Raw genomic sequence first — 18,120 nt, 5'->3', positions numbered from 1 at the left:
GGCCACCATGATCCTCCCATGCTGTGCCCATAGCCAGGGGCTCCCCTAGGCTCCTCTCTCTCTGTCCTGCCCTCTCTCTCTCTCCTAACTCCTGACACTTGGAAGCCTCCTTGAGCCCCACACAGAGTTCAAGCTGCCTCTCTTCAGAACTTGCCACCAGCTGATACACTGTGGTTCCATCTTGCCCCTGGTGTGACCTCGGGGCAGGACTCTCAAGGCTCTGTGCTGCAGAGTCCTGTCACCTGGAGGTGCTATGAGGTGAAATTGTGACAGAATGTGTCCCCTCAAACTCTGCACATAACCTCCCAAACTCAGAGTGAATCTGGCATCCTTTAGCAGACAAGCAGGTAAGCAGAGGGTGAGCTGGGATACAAAGCTATGAAGAGAATGCATTGCCCGCCTTAAGTATAAGCCAATGTAAAAGGCCACAGAACATTCTGGAAAGGGCAAGCTACAGAGGCAATAAAAAGGTGAGAGTTGGAGGAGCAGATGAATAAATGAACAGAGGATTTGGGGCAACGACACCATTCTGTATGATACTGGAAAGTTAGACTCATGTCACTAAACCCACAGTGCGCGCAACGTAAGAGTGGATCCTCGTGGAAATGAAATCATGGACTTTCTAGGTTAATTGCATGTCGGTGTGGCTTATCACTCACAGCCCATATAGTCTCAAGGCCCAGAGGTTAACAGAATCTCTCAGAGGGTCTTCCCGGGGGCACAACATACTGTCTGTTCCTTTCTTTCCATGATCATAAACTTCCATATGGAATAACCCACAAGTTGAAAAGAAATACAGAGGTCCCTGTTAAACCAGGAGGTTTATGCTGCTTTGAGAACAACCCTTTTGGGGTATTCAGGCTGAAGGCGACTTTGATAACATCGTCAGAATGGACCAGTGGCCCCAACTGCATTGTCTCCACTGGCCCAGCCTTCCTGCCTGTCGGTCAGAGATCCAGCTGTCCTCTGAGTGTGTGTGGGCTGCACCCTGGTGTGGATAGCATAAATTCTTGGAGGCTGGCCAGGAAACTTCATCTGCACACTCTGTAGACACTTGTAGGAGGCCAGCCTGTCTCCATGGTTCTCTTACCCACTGTGCCTGGGGTAAGCTGTTTACAGTGGGTGCCTCCATCCTCTGTAGAGAGCAGCAAAGAGCTCCAAGGCGGTTCCTGAGCCCCTTTCTGGTCCCATCTGTCTCCCACCAGTTCTCCTTCTGCCTGGACTTCCAGAAATCCACTCCCCAGACAGGCGGCTGGCACATGGAGTGCCTTGGTCGAAAGGAGCCAGGCAAGGATGAGGAGCAGCACAGCTGGATGTTCATCTTGAACCCAGACTGGCTGGGAATCCTTCCACGTCAGGTTGTCTGGGTGAACACACTCCAGGACACCTGGGTAGAGGGGTCTAGGACACCTGGGCGGAGGGGTCCAGGACACCTGGGCGGAGGGGTCCAGGACACCTGGGTGGAGGGAGTCCAGGACACCTGGGCAGAGGGGTCTAGGACACCTGGGTGGAGGGTCTAAGACACCTGAATGAAGGGGATCTAGGACACCTGCGTGGAAGGACTAGGACACCTGGGTGGAGGGGACTAGGACACCTGGGTGGGAGGGTCTAGGACACCTGGGTGGAGGGGATACAGGACACCTGGGTGGATGGTCTAGGACACCTGTGTGGAGGGTCTAGGACACCTGGGTGGAGGGAGTCTAGAACACCTGTGTGGAGGGAGTCTAGAACACCCGTGTGGAGGGAGTCTAGGACACCTGGGTGGAGGGGTCTAGGACACCTGGATGGAGGGTCTAGGACACCCAGGTGTAGGGGATACAGGACACCTGGGTGGAGGGGGTACAGGACACCTGGGTGGAGGGGGTACAGGACACGTGGGTGGAGGGGATACAGGACACCTGGGTGGAGGGAGTCCAGGACACCTGGGTGGAGGGGGTCTAGGACACCTGGGTGGAGGGTCTAAGACACCTGAATGAAGGGGATCTAGGACACCTGCGTGGAGGGACTAGGACACCTGGGTGGAGGGGACTAGGACACCTGGGTGGGAGGGTCTAGGACACCTGGGTGGAGGGACTAGGACACCTGGGTGGAGGGGATACAGGACACCTGGGTGGATGGTCTAGGACACCTGTGTGGAGGGTCTAGGACACCTGGGTGGAGGGAGTCTAGAACACCTGTGTGGAGGGAGTCTAGAACACCCGTGTGGAGGGAGTCTAGGACACCTGGGTGGAGGGGTCTAGGACACCTGGATGGAGGGTCTAGGACACCCAGGTGGAGGGGATACAGGACACCTGGGTGGAGGGGATACAGGACACCTGGGTGGAGGGGGTACAGGACACCTGGGTGGAGGGGATACAGGACACCTGGGTGGAGGGAGTCCAGGAAACCTGGGTGGAGGGGGTCTAGGACACCTGGGTGGAGGGGGTCTAGGCTATCTACAGTTACTCTGAACTCCAGACCTTAACTCTGAAAGACTTTTTGGGGTCTGAGTTGCTTGGCCTGGCTTCCAGGGCCTCTGTTCTCCCTTAAGGAGGGAGCCAGCCACCCCAGCAAAAGTATCAAGCAGGTGGCCCACAAGACTCCATAATCCTTGTCACCTTCCTGCCAGTCAGCTCTGCAGTCTCCTCAACTATTCACCTTCAGGCTAAGTGGTCTACAACTCTTCCCCTCCTTTCTCGTCACATCCCTCCCTCCTCCCAGAGTCTGGTCACTAGAGCACAGACAGGTACCCACTGCCCATCTGCATCCCATGCCCAGCACAACTTACAACATTCTAGGAGACGACCGAGAATGAAATCAGCCTCTGAGCAAGGGCCAGCGCCTCTGAGGAACATCAGAATGTGCATTCCAGCTGGGTAGCCTGAGGTAGACGTTAGAGCAGGTCCCCGCAAGTGAGGCAGAGTGGACCCAGTCAGGCCCAAGTAGCTGGGCATCAGACCCCAGTCTCCCTCCTTCTCTAGGATTGGCTTTTCCATTTCTGCAGAAGGATTTGCCTATCTCTGTGATACAGCCTTCTGTAGCTGCTGCAGACTTTTCTAGAACGGTTCAGAGCTAAGACAGCAACAGAGCAGTCAAAGAGACAACATTTCGGTCTACAGAACCTTCCAGAGTCTGCAAGCTCATAAGACTAGCTCCTCAGAGGGACACTTGGGACCTGCATCTCAACCCTCTAAGAACACAGATGCCAGGACTGGTACTCCTCAGCGCCATCCCCCACAGCACCCTTTGCCAAGGTTTGCTAGAAATCTCAAAGGTCAGCTGTTCTTGTATTTCCAGAGCCTATTGATTTTGTCTGGGCTGCTAAAGCATCAGCAACGCTCTTACTGTTCATTTCTGTGGCTGCAATGGAATCCATGAGGAGGCACAATTTCTGCCCCCATCTATGGGGTCCTGTAAGCCAACCTTGGGGCCAGCGCGGCCACTGCTCTTCCCGCGTGCATCTGCCCTCTCCAGTTTGCCTCCTGTACTCAATGGAGGCTTTAATCCAAACACTCCCTCGCCCTTTCCCTACGCTGCTGTCTGCTTGCCTTACACCTGCCCTGTGCCTGCTCCATCTTGCCTCTCCCCACTCACAGGGCCCACTCAGCTTCCTGCAATCAGAGGTGATTTGAAGTAGCCCAGGGGCCACCTGGCAATGGAGCTGGGCTAAGAAGGTAGAACTGCGGGAGAGAAGATGAGAGGCTGGTGCTCCAGCAGCCCTGAGGAGCATCATGTCTTTACTTATTCCTGCACATGCCCAGTGCACAAAGGAAGCACCGTGCTGGGCAGCCCATTCTCTACAGCCTTGGACTCATTCTCATGTCTGAGGAAGGTTAAGTCTGTACTCCCAGGGCCCCGGGTAGGGATCATGGTCTCAGCCTGTGTCATGAAATGTTTCCTTGATGACTGGATGGATCCTCACCTACCCCTCACTCTCACATCTCAGATTTGTTACAACTACACCAAAGCAGGGAGCTGCTGGGCTGCTATCGCAGGCACACAGGCCTGTCCTCTGAAAGGCAGTCCCTGCCACCAGTTAGGGCCTAGCAGAGAAAGCATTCACTGTCTGGGCAAATAGAAACAGTTCCAATCCATCTTCCTCTTCAGTCTCTGAAGCAAGTCCTGCAAGGGAGAGGGGATGCACTGGGAAATGGTGAACACCCTGTCACCAGGGCCCTTCAAAAGAGCCTGGGTGTCCATTAGTGTGACCTCTGAAGGAAGAAGGTAAGGTGAAAGCAACACAGATGTCAACTTCTTAAAAATTTCCTCTTAGGGGTCTGGAGAGGTGGCTCGGTGGTTAAAAGGGGCAAACTGCTCTTGTAGAGGCCCCAAATCGGATTCGCAGCACCCACACTGGGTGGTTTACAACTGGCTGTAACTCCAGCTTCAGGGATATCTGACTTCCTCTTCTGCCCCCTGTGGTCAGTACACTCTCACACACAAACCCATACACAGACGTGCTCACCTAAACATAATTAAAAAATAAAAATAAATCCTTCTCCAAAAAGTCCCTTCTCAGCTCAAAACAGCAACAAAAAAAATCCCATGTCTGGCACCTTGAGTTCCATCAGAGCTGAGAGCTGGTGAGATTTAACTTCGCAAACCAACCAACCATCACCCGCCTCCCCTCCCGGTGTGCACCTTCTTGCGGAGCTCAAAATGAAAACTGTTCATTAGAGCGACAGGTTTACTGGCAGGCGGTGGGGCTGTGTGGGGCTCTTTCCCCGTGAGGAGGAGAAATCACGGATCTGAGGAGTAAGAGCCCTTGCAGAGCCCGCATCTCAGAGGGAACAGCTATGGGACAAGTTTTATTTGGGGATTTTTTTCCTCCCCGTGTCAGAAATGCAGGAGAAATGGCTCCAATGATCATGGCTGCTACGCTTTAATGGCCCCACCAGGACGCAGCATTTGAAATTGCTCCCATTGCTTAGAGCTCAGGGTTGTTGCAAGGAGCCAGGTGTCTCCAGGAAGTGGGTGTTTGCAGCCTAGCTTGGGGGCTGGTGCAATGTGGCCTCAAGGGTCCTAGATTGTGGACAGTGGGGGTCTCTGATGGGCCTTGTGCTCAGGAGACTTGTCCAGAGCCAAGCAGAGCTTCACTCTAATGGATAAAAATGAGTATAGGGCCCATCCTTGAAAAAAAGCCAGTTGAGAAGGAACAGGGCTGGATATAGGGCCTCAGTTACCTGGACAGAGGACAGCATTGCCTAGAAGCCATCCGGCACGGACTGAGGAAGAACCTTCTGGATCTTTTGAAGTCATTGAACAGATATGGTTGTTCCATATCTCCATCCAAAATCAGCCCCTCAGAGCAGCCCCCTCTCCAAGCCATGCTGCTTTATCTTCACCGATGACGGAATGAAGCAGGGCCGCCGAGGGACAGAAGTGCAGACCTCTGGCCTGGACAGTCCTAAGCCCGGGCAGCAGGAAGAGAGTCCCCTGGAGGGCAATGATACCAGAAGCCGCAAGAAACATGGACCTAGGCAGAAACCACAGCTTCCTGGAAGTCAGGGCTCCAGAGTGACATAAGAATGCATATTGCTTACTCTCTGGACTTCTGGACTGACTACTGGTGCAGAGCCATCTTCTTTCCCACGCTGAGAGAAGTAACACACTTCTCTCCCTGCATCTTAGCCTATCTGCTTGGGTGTGATCGCAGCTGGACCCCTTTTTATTGAGTGCTGGACTGTAATACTGAACCACAGCTGGTCGCCTTCCAGAAGCAGGAAGTGGGGGGACACAGGCATACCCGACACAGGTGTACCTCTCCTGCCCCAGTTTTCCTATCTTGGGGTGCTGCATGTTGGGACCTGATGCAGTCGATGAGAATCTTGGGTTCATGACATTATTCAGTGGTCGCCCCTACCATAGAGTGCATATACCTTCTCGGCTCTGACAAATGCATCCAACAAGCAGCAAATTCCCAGGACTCATCAGGTTCAGAAGCATGAGAGGAAACAGCAAAAGGCTGTCACTCAGCTACTCACATCAACAGCTTACAAGTTCAGCTTGCAGAGTCCTTACCCGAGAGAGGGCTCAGAGAAGGGATAGGACAGAAGGAGGTGGCTGTGGCTTTCAGAGTAGCACGTACTTGGTGGCTTCTCTAGGTTGAACCTGGCTTGACAAGTTGCTGAGAGAATTTATTGATGTCTGCCTTTAAAGAGAAAGGGGACAGAGAGGGAGAGGGGCATGGAGAGAGAGAGAGAGAGAGAGAGAGAGAGAGAGAGACTTGTGTCTTTGCTGTTTCATAACTGCCTCAGCTCAGAGATGTTCATGTCAAACAGCACATTTGGGGTGACATATTGGGGTTTCTTTCCACTCTCTCCTTCACTAGCCTTGAATGCACACATGAGGTCTCTAGTGTTTGTTGCCTGTGGCTGGCACTGAAGTCTTCGGTCCAGCCTGAACATGTTCACTGCATGGTCAGATCCTGACAGAGGAGGCCTGACAGAGGAGGCCTGGCATACTGCTCAGAGTGAGGACAGGCAGATAGCCTCCTTCCTCCTTCCCTGTCCTCCGGGCCAGGAGCAGTCTCTTGTCTACAGAGGCTCAAGAGGTCCCCAGCTACTATGCATGCCTAACTCTCATCTCAATGCAGAATAGTATATTCGTCAGGGCCATATGCAGATCGGCGGGGGTGGGGGCCTGGGTCCTGGAGATTCGGTTCTCATCTCAGCCTCCATGGACGGTAAGGTGCTCTCTGAGCTCGGCAAAGGTGTGCCAGAGGAGGCCTGCTCTGCCCCATGGACACTCAAGACAGAGCTGCGGGGGGGAAGGAGTCTGCTGAGACTGCAGATTGGGAGAGCAGGACTAGGTGATCCGTCCCCAGGACAGGACAGTCTGTATTGTTCTAGGCTCCATGATGGGTGTAGAGCAGTTGGGACCATGGCACAACACGGCACGTTGGCTCCCTGGGAGCAGAAAGGAAGCTCATGGTATTGCCAGTTCTGGCCCTAAGCGCTCTCCTCTCTAGCACGCTGATGGTAGATAACACAGCGCCTGGACTGTCTAGTAGTTTTCCATCATTACAGAGCAGATGACAGGCCTCTGGGGAGACCAGGTCAGGTTGAGAGGATCCCTCCTCAGCTCTAAGCAATGAGACTGAGGCACTTTTCCAGAACCTTCTGAGTTGGATACAGGCCATTTTCTCTTACCATCTGTAAGCCCAGTGAGCAGGTCAATCAGTCACTGCCTCCAAGGGCTTATTGAGACTCTGATAAGGAACCTTGGCTAGGGCACCACACTTTAGAGCTGATAAAATTTTCCCACGCCCACTACCATGAGGACACGCACACTCTCCCCGTTGGATCCCCAGAGGACCTTCACTTACAGATGGAGGCATTCAGTTATGCCAAGGGGCACATGGCGGCTGTACTTTCTGTTTGTTTGCTGTGAACCCCAAACCGCTATAAAAACTAAAATCTCCTAAGCAAAATGCCATGTAACAAAGTCAGAGATCACACAGCCCTTCAGGCCAGGTTACTGCTTTTCCTGCGTGGGTGCACCTACGGCATGCTCCTCTTGGCACCGAACCGGAGCTGCTACTTTGGATGCACCAATATTTTAATCCATTTATCAATCTATGAATTTGGGGGCTCTTTCCAGGTCTTTTCCATTATTAATGAGGCTCTAATAAACATCAAGAAGCAAAAAGCGCACCAGAAAGCCCGTGAGAGTCACACATGTGGGCCGTCACGAAGCAACATTCCACATGGCTGAGCAGGCGTAAAAGGTGAATGCTTCTCCAGGGCATCCGGGCCGCTTCCCTCACTTAGGAACTGCCTCTGGAAGACAGCATCCCGGCTTGGCCCTGCTACCTCAGAACATGTGACCTCCAGACCTGACTTCCTGGTGCCGAACCATCCATCTTCCTTCCCATACTGAGAGAAGAAACCCACTTCCTCCCAAGGACATAGGGTAGGAGCCTGGAGAGTGGCCCCGGGAGTAGCCAGGAGATGGGTCCCAGCATTCGTTCTGTGTACTCGCCCACAGTATCCGGACTTCTGCCTCTGAGTGAAGCCATCTCATGTCCCAGGTTCCTCCCCTGCCATGACCAGGGTTAGGGAGTTCGAGTATAGGTTGTCTCTCAAAGTGCCACTCCCTCACATTCATGTTTGAGAAAGTCATGCCCCTCAACTCTGAGGCAGCATGATAGAGGGGGGTGTTCACTCATTGCCCTAATTTTCAAGTCATGTAAACCCTGCCACCCCGCAACTGGGTACCTGGGAAAGTCAGATATCCACCCTGGCTGAGCCTCCTTTTGGGAGATAAGTGGAGTTAGCTCATGCTGGCGATGTCCCCAGTGAGTGGTCGGCGCCCTGGCCTCATCTCCTCCGCAGCAACCCAAAAAACCCTGCCTCCCAACCTTGCGATATCCCTGGTCCATGTCTGGAGCCTGTTCTGCTCTGGACTGGGTGACTCAGGCTTGCTTCCTGGTTGTGACAGGGACATACAGGGACAGATGAATGAACATTAGCAGAGTTAAAGAAGGTTGGGTGACAAATAGGTTGACAGATGCTTCTACCTGCAGAGGTGTGGTTGGGCAAAGGCAATAGCAGACCCTAACTAGGCTCTGTGGTCTGAAATGATGGTCAGGGGTCTTCAGTAAGGGCCAATGAGTGAGCCCGACTGTCACACAATGTGCTCCATTAGCCTTCCACGGAGTTCGGGGAGACACCACGGAAGCCCACAACTCCACTTTTTTTTAACCTCAAGTTGCCAAGTCACTATGACCCAAGATGTCCCATCTCCCATGCCCAGGCGACTCCAATAGTGGTCTGTGTCCTCTCCCACCGGTCATCTGCAGGAACCTGAGCTGACTGGTCTTGATCTCCTTGTTGCCTGTGGGCTCCCAGGTGACAGGGATAGTTCCCTGGGGACAGTGTTGAGGGACACCAGTAAAAAGGAAAAGAATGTCACACAGGAAATTTGGACAGACTTTCTATTGTCCTAAGAACACACCCAACTTCCTCTGAGAACCCAAGGGTGAGATCAGGGAGGTTTGTCCCCCCTGAAACAGGGAACTTACAGGGTACACTCCTATGAAGTTGGCTGTTGCAGCAAGTGATAAACTCCCGAGATAGGAGGGACTTAGGTTGCAGAGCAGTCTTGGCATGGAGACATCCAAGGGACCTCAGACAAGATTCTCCAAACATCAGTTTCCTTGGGTGATGCTCAATCTCCAAGCTGCAGCTGTCCATATGCGCAAGCACATGGGGACACCCTGGGGTGCTGGAGGCTGCCTGAGGGCAGAGCAGAAGCTCAAGAGAGTGTCCCCTCTGTGGGAACTAACTTCACAGTGGTCCCAGGCCTCCATAGCTCCTCATCGTGAGTAGGAAGATGGGTAGAAGCTCCCCTGCTTTGCTTAGCCATGAGGCTCTGTTCTGAACCCCAAGTCTGATGGCAGTTCTGGGGCAGGCCTGAACCTCTCACACATTCACAGATGGTGCTTCTGACATTTACAAAGTACCTACTGGACACAGGCCCGTTTGGAGCTTGGGGTGGATGAAGTGGAGTGGGACACTAGAAACCGAGGAAGCCAATGTTCTGTGTCTGACTCAAAACCAGGAGCCGAACTGCCTGAGGACATGGCCCAGTCAAGATCAAGCTCTGTAACTTGCAATCACCGGATTGTTGGTGACTCCAGGTCCTCACCCAAGCCTGACGCGAGACAATGTGTTTCTCTTCTTAGGTTCATTGCTGAAGGAGTGAAAGCCAAAGCTTGGTGCAAGCCAGAGTCGAACCGTGTTCCATCTGTGCACTGGTGGCTCCAGGAACCTGAAGTTGCACTATGTGGTCAGCAGTGGCAACTTCAAAACCTATCCCCATGCTGAGTGGTAAAGGTGTTACCCTGCTCATCCCTATCCAAACCTATCCCCACGCTGAGTGATAAAGGTGTTACCCTGCTCATCCCCATTCATCACCATTTGTGGCCCTGGCCCTGAAGTAGACACCTCTGCACATGCTCAAGCAAGATGAATGGCAGCCACTCTTCCGCTCTCTGCAGGCACAGCCTGGAGCCCACATGGACTGGCCTTTTCCAGTTTCCCTCTGCCAAGAGGGCAAACCCACCCTTGGCTGTCCAGCTGTGGCTGTCTAGCCAGGGCCTTTATTTAGCAATACCAAAAGTGAGATAATCACTCTATTGTTTTGCCTCCTATTGAATCCTTATGGAGGCAAAAACAACAATCAATTCTGAATAACAGCTTCATTTGAACCAATTCAAAGAGGGCTGATTTTGCTTCCAATTCGATTTGCGATGGCAGCACCCAGTAGGAAACCGGTAACTGAATTATTTTTCACCACAAACATTTTGGCATTTTATATCCTGGGTGGGGTGATCTTAAAAGCTGCCTCATTATTCGGAGACGTTTCTAAGACGACGTGCCAAACACAGAGCGGGCTGTGTTCACATTGCCATGGGTGCCGACCTGCCGCGGCTCTCACAGAAGCGCTGAGGGTCGGTCTGTGGATTAAGTCAGGGATAATGAAGCAATTGGAGTGGCATGTGGGTCTCAGGCGCTGAGCAGGCCCATGGGCCTAACCTTTAATTTAAGCGTGGTTTGATTTAGGAGTGGAGGAGACGGTCAGCCAGGGCAGCATGGGTTCTGTCCACCAAACACAACTTGGATCCTTCATTTCCCCAAGCTTGTTTGCTCAGCTCACATCTGAAGCTGACAGTGGTGGCCAGGGTAGTGTGTTGAGGGAGGCAGAGTGGTAGGCATCAGGGTCATGACCAGCACCTGGCTTCCCTCCTTGGAGCTCAGTTTTCATGTCTGTTAAACAGGTATTCCTGATGGGGTGAGAGGCAGACGCAGAGGCATGATAGGCACGGCACACAGTTGCTGCCTCATGCCTGGTCTTTGTCACTGTCGTCTTTGAGGTCCTCCTCCTTATGCTCTTGGCGAAAAGGGGAGGGTCTGGAACAGACAGCCTGGGTGGGCATCTCTATCCTAGTGCTCAGCAAGCAGGCCAGCTCCTGTGCTGCAGCCACGGGGAGATGCTCCTTCTTAGGAGTTACATTCAGTAGGAGCTGATCAAATGGGGGAGAAACCCGCCCACCAATATCTGAACAGCCGGAGGCAGCAGCCGGGCCTGCACTCAAAGCGGAAAATCCCCTGTAGCATCAGAATGGAGCAGGGCAGAGCCTGGGTCTCTTGATGCTGCAAGCTCTTGAGCCGTTTGCTGTGACCACTTCAGCGTTCAGCACACTGCACCAGAAGACAGGGGCAGTGGCTAGCTTAGCCTCAGAGAGCCTCTCTGGAGGTGAGGTGGGCCAGGCGGGCCCAGGTAGATGTAGGTAGGAGGATAGGCGTGACATAGAATGAACACTAGTTACAGGGGCAGGAGGCAGGGTGCAACCAGAGGTACAGGGATGAGCAGCAGGGGTTCTCCTGAGGTTGGTTTGTTCTGGGCCTTGGGAGCGAGCTGGGGAGAGACTGAAAGCGCCTTGTGTTGGCAGCCTTGGTGACCCCAGGCTCATGTTGCTGTGGGGGTGTGGAGGCCACATAGCTACATGGCCACAGTTTCAAACATGGCTGCTGACCCTCACTGTCCCTGACTCTGACACTTCGGGCCTGTGGTTGCCAATGGAAACTGGGCTTGGAGATTGGACTGGTGCAGTAAACTGAGCTTGGGGGTTTGCCGAGGTACCTGAAAACCCTTCCTAGGGCAGATTCTCGCAGCTGAGGAGGTCATACACTGTAGATTTCCTGGTCTCCAGCTTTTTCTTGTCAACCCCACATCAATAACCGTGTGCATATCCTGTTTCTTTTTCTCCATGGCTGCCAGGCTACTTTGGGCCCAGTTTGTGTTCAGACCTGAGGGCGGGATGCCTTCCACCCGGCTCGCTACCCAGCATTCTATCTGCCCTGAGTGGACTGATTCCTTATCTTGACCATAATGATTCCATTGTGCCCGGGCTTTTACTGTGAGCAGCCACAAATCCTCTTGGCAGGAAAGAAATACATTTTTGGTCCCCAGGGTTCGCTTTTGGCCCAGAGTCTGCAACTGACCAGGTTTCCCAGGTTGACTTCAGAGGACTAAGCTGCACTCTGCTGGAGGCGCCTTGGCCCTTTCACCCCCTCCTCTGCCTTGATGGGAGGTATACGAGGTGGGGAGGGGGAAACTGTGCCCTTATCACACTGGGTGCAGAGTGGAAGGAGGCCTAGTCACAGGTCCCTCCCAGACGGACCCTCTTTTGCTGGTGGAGACAGGCCCCCACCACTTCCTCTCTTTGTCCCTCAGTTCTAAGGACCCTACCTACCATTCATGAAATCCCCACCCCACACCCATGTACTGCCCCTGAGATACACCCAGGGATGGGGGGCAGGTATCACCAGCTAAGGTGAATATATGGGCTGGCATATGAACAGGTGTCATGGTGCTAGTCTCAACACCGTGGGGGGTGTCATCTCCTCTGAGCCTCCTTACATATGGGATTATCACAGGTCCTTGAAGCTGGCATTTAACTGGACAAAAGGCCACAGCTGCCCAATCAGACAGGCCTGCAGGCACTGTGTATTTTGAAACAACATTGGGCCGGCCTGGACTATTTGAGCCCAGCCCAGAGATCTGATATAAAAACACAGCCACTGCCAGTGCTCCAGGAAGGGTGGCCTTCTTGCCATCAGGTATTCCAACAACACTGGTGCCTCCCCTCCTCCGCCCTCACCCCAGGGGGCTTCAGAGATCGGAGCTGCTTGGTTGTTAAGTATTAGCAGTCCTGAGTTCTTTTGGACTCGGTCCTGAGCTGTAAGGGGATATCCGGATTATGTTTTTCCTCTCCACCGACTGAGCGTCTGCATGCAGGTTAAGTATACTCACATGTGTCTGTGTGTGCTGCAGGCTGGTGCAGGCAGGAGGACCTGAGCACCCTATACTTAGGCCAGCACCCTCCTCCACCTTGATGGGGTGACCAGTATTTTCCCCGAACTCTTCTTGAGGCTGTGCAACCTCTATTGTGAGGCCCAGAATCCCAGCTGATGCCACCCATGAAGCTGAATTTAGGGCTCAGTCTGGGCTCTCTGCAGCTGGTTCTTTCAGAGTAGTTTCTGCTCCTCTCCCCCACCACTTCAGGAACATGGGCCATAGTCACCTCTAGGCCTCAGTCTCCCCAACCATAGACAGAGTCTGGCAACTTTGGCTTTGTAAAAGAGACCTGGAAATAGAGGAGGCCAATTAATTCCAAAACCATAGAGACCACGGCTACCACAGAAGTAGATGGAGCTGTTGGCCCACAGCTCACGGGGCCCCTCCTCCATACACTATGGGTGCATGTCCAAACAGTCAAGGCTCACGGCATCCCAGGCACCTGTAAGCGACCCACCTCATCCTCAGATGTGAGGCACACAAGGCAACCCATCCCTGCAGGGGGTTTGTCTGTCTAACCAGCTGCTTAGCTGCCTCTCCAGAGCCCCCCTGGGTAGGGCGCAAGCTAGAGCCTAGAGCATCATTCCTGGGACTAGGAAATGAAAAAGAGCAGGGTTTGTTGACAGCCATGTTCGCAGAGCTAATCCCCAAGAGGCCTGGCTCTAGGCTGGCATGGTCTCTACTGCATGCACCCAGGGCACCCAGGGCCCTTGGAGTTCACTGATGATCCAGGCATGCCAGTGTGCATAACAGGACAGTTCTGGCTGCAGGGCCAACACATTTCCACAAAACTCAGTCTCTCAGGGACTCAAAGCCCCCCCCACACACACCCTTCCCCGACACACACACCCCAGCTGAGGAGGGCTCTCTACCTCTTCAACCTGGCACCCAGACTTTTTTCCCAGTCTCCTGCTATGTTTCTCCTTGCTTACCCACAACCCCAGGATCCAGTTTCCTAAAATACAATTGCCCTTTCCTACAGCTAGTCCAGTCCCTGCCTGGGTCCCTTCCTCCTCTGTGGGAATCCATTCCCCACAACCTAACGGTTGGTGAAGACCTGCCTGGAAATCTTCATTTTATGGTCAAATTTTGAGTCAGGGAACCCAAACCCTGCATGGGTGTTATGGCTAGGTGTGTGATCCCAGGCAAGTTAATCCCCTCTCCGAGCGTCACAAAATGTGCTGGTAGCAATATTTACAGAATTCAAAAAATGCTACTCTGCTCAAGACAAAGGTGTCTTGGGTTGGATTTGGGGCTATTGAGGGTAGAGAATGGGGACTGCCTCCCTATCTTATCAATAATCTTGGCTCTATTCTTGGGTGCTCTGAGATGCTGGCTCTACAGTAGCAATTCTGAGGCCCTGGGCCCAGGAGGCCTTTCTGTTATAAGCGTATGGGAGGTTCCCTGGGCACAATCCCCTCCTTAGTGGGACCGACTTGCCATTTCCAATGTATCCCCCCAGGTTCCTGACTGGCAATCTCATAAAGCCCTCTCTTCACAGGGCCAGAGAGAGCTGAGATCTCCCTGATCCACTTTAGGTAGTTGATTCTGTTCTTCTTACCACTCCAGGCTCAGTTTCCCCATTTGGGCCTAAGCCCAGAACACAGTAAGTGTGTCACCACGTGAAGTGATGGTGAATCCTGACACTGTGGGATGCTGTGAGGATCCACAGTGGATGAAGAGGCCAAGCAACTCTGTGTGTGTGTGTGTGTGTGTGTGTGTGTGTGTGTGTGTGTGTATGCACACGTGCAACCTCAAGCTCTTTTCTCAAGAGACAGTTTTGGCAGTTTGGGCCAGAAAGGCCCTGCTCTGGTGTCTGACTTCAGGCAGGAGCTTGGGAAGGACAGGACTGATGGGGTGGGGACACAGGAGAAATAAAGGCTAGGCAGTCCCAGTGGGGATCCTGGCAAGAGTCCTCTAGCCTACCTATCCCAGTGAGTTGGATCACAGGTGTAGAGGCAACTCTCCCAGGCCATGTCCAGGCCCTCACAATCTTCCTCCCAACCTACCCTAGCGACTTCCAGGATTTGCCACAAGGGGTTACGAGGGAGAGTTCATGGGGTCCTGGCGTGGTGACAAGAAGTCTCTCAAAAGCATTTTATGCTGAGGACTGGGGGTTGAGCAAAAGGACAAGAGTGGGTGGCACTGGGGAGAAGTCCTTGGGGGTCTCTAGACCCTCCTCCGCTCAATGGGCCACAATGACCTTGGCTCTGATTCATAAGCAATACCTGGGGACTGTCCAGCTCACTCTGACCACCCAGCAACTAGGCAAAGGCTTCTGGCCATGACTCCACCCCATGTGTAAGGGAAGACTTCTTGGGACACGTCTCACCTCACCTTGCCCACGTTAGGAGACAACCCAAAGAGTATGCTGTATGCCAGTGCTACACAGAGTTCTGAGAACAGACATGCCTGGGGCAGAACACACGGGTAGAATGTGGGGAGGACACTTCCCAGGATCCAAACTTGGAATCAGCTTGAGGCCCTCCATTCCTTTGCCCTTTAGTCAATTACAGAAAAGAATTTTGAGTATAGACTTTGCATATGCCCCAAATATTTAAGTATTTAAAGAGACCCCCCCTCCCTCATGAAAGAGAGACAGAACTCAGCCCTCAGAGCACCCCTAGTGTGTGCCTGTGTGGGATACTTGGAACAGTCTGGAGAGTTCCCCCACACCCTAGCTTAAAGACTGACCAATGTACCTCACACTTAGATTACAAAGGTTTATTTAGAAAATGGTTTGGTTGTTTTGGCTGTCAATGTTTTTGGCAAACAAATACTCTCAGTAACCAGAGATTGTCTGCACCCTCTCTCCTCCCCCAGATAGACGCCTTTTAGGTCATAGGAAGTCAGTCCTTGCTCACAGGGAACACTGAGAGTTTGGGGGGGGGGTCCTTTCTTGCTGCAGCTGTCTGCCATCTAAAACCCTAACTTCACAGCCACACTCCACAGAAGCTCTCTCAGGAACTGGATCCACAACCTAGCCACAGCCACTCGCTGAGATGGGAAGGCAAAGGGGTCTCCCTTTCTCCTCCCCACTCCCCGAGGCCCAGTTGTCTCTCGCCCAGCTCCTGCTGGCTACATTCCACACTGCGCCCTGAATTCCAGGCCACTCCTGGAACTCTGGAGAGGCCACCCCTGATTGGTCCCTCTGCCGGCCCGAGTTCGGAGCTGTCCAGGAGGTCAGTGCCAGGAGGCCTGAGGGTCACTGCCTGAAGCCCCTTCTCCTCCTTCGAAAGAGGATGTGCTTGAAAGAGCGCCTGAAATCCTGATTGAAGACGGTGTAGATGACCGGATTGAGCGAACTGTTGCAGTAGCCGATCCAGAAGAAAAACTTAAAGAGCGGTTCAGGCAACTGGCAGGCCTCGCGGCAGATACCATACAGGCTGTAGCTAAAGAAGAAGGGGAACCAGCACAGTACGAACACGCCCATGACCACCGCCAGCACGAAGGTGAAGCGCTTCTCGCGCGCCTGGGCCACCTTGCGGCGGCACACGCTGCTGCGCGCCCGGCGCCGGCGCGACAGAAAGAACTCGACGGAGCGCGAGCTTGCTCGTGACAGACGCCCGCCAGGTCCTGGGGACCGAGACGCTGCCCGAACGCCCTGCTCGGCCGCCAGCCCTGGTCCCTGTCCGTCTGCACTGCCCATGTCCCCCTCGGCTCCCTCTCTCCGCCGTCCTCCTCTGCGCAGCGCGCCCCGGCGCCTCCGCCTCTCTGCCGCGCTGCTCTCATCTGGCTCCACATCGGTGCGCGGGGGCGCGCAATGCCCGTTCTCCCCCGCTGCCTTGCCCAGCCCATTCTCTGTGGTAGGGGACGCACCGTCGGGGCCAGAGGGGGTACGTTTTTCGCTGAGCGTACGCGTGCGCAGCTTGGCCACGCGGTAGATGCGTGCATAGACCAGGCCCATGATGAGGCAGGGCGCGAAGAAGGAGCCTATGCAGGAGGACAAGATGTACCAGGTCTCATCGTTGAGGCCGCACTGCGGGTAGGCGGCGCCGTCGGGCCGTCGGTAGAAGGAGACGAGAGGCGGGAAGGAGATGACAGCCGAGATGAGCCACACGGCCACGATGGTGGCCTTGACACGGCGTGGCGTGCGCTTCAGGTTGTACTCTACCGCCTGTGTCACCGACCAGTAGCGGTCCAGGCTTATAGCACACAAGTGAACGATGGACGAGGTGCAGAAGAGCACGTCCAGTGCCAGGTACACACCACACCACACTTGCCCGAAGTACCAGTAGGCCATGAGCTCATTGGCCAGCGAAAAGGGCATGACCAGTGTGGCCACCAGGATGTCAGCTGAGGCCAGAGACACCAGGAAGAGGTTCTGCGGGGCGCGCAGCGCTCGGCTGGTCAGCACAGCGATCACCACGAGCACGTTGCCCACCACGGTGAAAACGATGAGGAAACCCACCACGGCTGCCAGCCCCGCCACAGCACCTGCGGAGTACTGGCCCGGCGGCGGCCCCCAATCAGTCCCCGAGGCGTTGGCACCCCCGCCGCTACCCCAATCGCCCGCGTCGCTCCCGTTGGGGCCCTCAGCCGCTGCCACCGCCAGCGCTGCGGCCAGCGCTGGGGACGCCATGGTCCTCCCGCGAGCTACGCGGTCCTGCCAGGAGCCGGGGCGCAGCCGCGGCAGCTCGGGCGCCCCCCAGCCTGGGTCGGCGTCCGCATCGCCGCCTGCTCCTCCGGCGTGCCTGCTGGGGGCCGCGAAGCCCAGGAGCCGGCCCTCGGCCGTGGTGGCCCGGCGGGCGGGCGGCGCACTGGAGAGCGTGGCTGCCGGGCTCCCCGCAGCTGCCGCGCGCGTAAGTGCAGAGCTGGAGGTGCCCGGAGAGCGCGGCGACGCGGTGGTGGGGGGAAGGGGTGTAGGTCCCGGGTCCTCGCGCGGCCCCGCCCTCGGCCTGGGTTCAGTGGGAGCGCCCGGGCCGCCAGCCCACGGAGATGCGGTGTCCAAGCTGGCGCACGCTAGCCGCTCCACGGTCCGGGTACCCGACTGGGCTGCAGGCTCCAGGCGGCAGCACGGACAATCTGCTTCCCATCCTCCTGGCTGAGGCTAGGCGAGCCAGGGCGCGGGCTGCCGCTCTTCCGGGCCCCCGCGCCCAACCTCCGACTGCAACTTTACTTTGCCGGGCTCGGCGCCTACACCAGCTGTCCTCCTGCTGCTCCGGGTGCGGGCGCCCCCCGTGGTCCGCGTTAGGCCGTGCGGGCGCCGCCTCGCCCTCCCCGCTCGCGGGTGCAGCGTCTTCGCCGCCGCCGCGGTGCGCTTGGCGCAAGTGC

General features: G+C 55.0%; 1 protein-coding gene across 1 annotated transcript; it reads right to left on the bottom strand.

Annotated features, from left to right (window-relative positions):
* Nucleotides 1–15,568: 15,568 nt before the first annotated feature.
* Nucleotides 15,569–17,457, bottom strand: Adra2c (adrenoceptor alpha 2C). The gene has a single exon (XM_057772347.1). The coding sequence runs from the start codon at nucleotides 17,426–17,428 to the stop codon at nucleotides 16,052–16,054; it is 1,377 nt and encodes a 458-aa protein (XP_057628330.1). The 5' UTR covers nucleotides 17,429–17,457; the 3' UTR covers nucleotides 15,569–16,051.
* Nucleotides 17,458–18,120: the final 663 nt, after the last annotated feature.

Source organism: Chionomys nivalis, chromosome 6, assembly GCF_950005125.1.
Source record: "Chionomys nivalis chromosome 6, mChiNiv1.1, whole genome shotgun sequence".
Taxonomy (NCBI): Eukaryota; Metazoa; Chordata; class Mammalia; order Rodentia; family Cricetidae; genus Chionomys; species Chionomys nivalis.
Note: the sequence above shows the minus strand (reverse complement) of the source record. Positions and strands in the feature narration are given on the sequence as shown.

Coding starts and splice junctions, on each gene's coding strand:
- Adra2c (XM_057772347.1), bottom strand. CDS start 17,428: ATGGCGTCCCCAGCGCTGGCCGCAGCGCTGGCGGTGGCAGCGGCTGAG.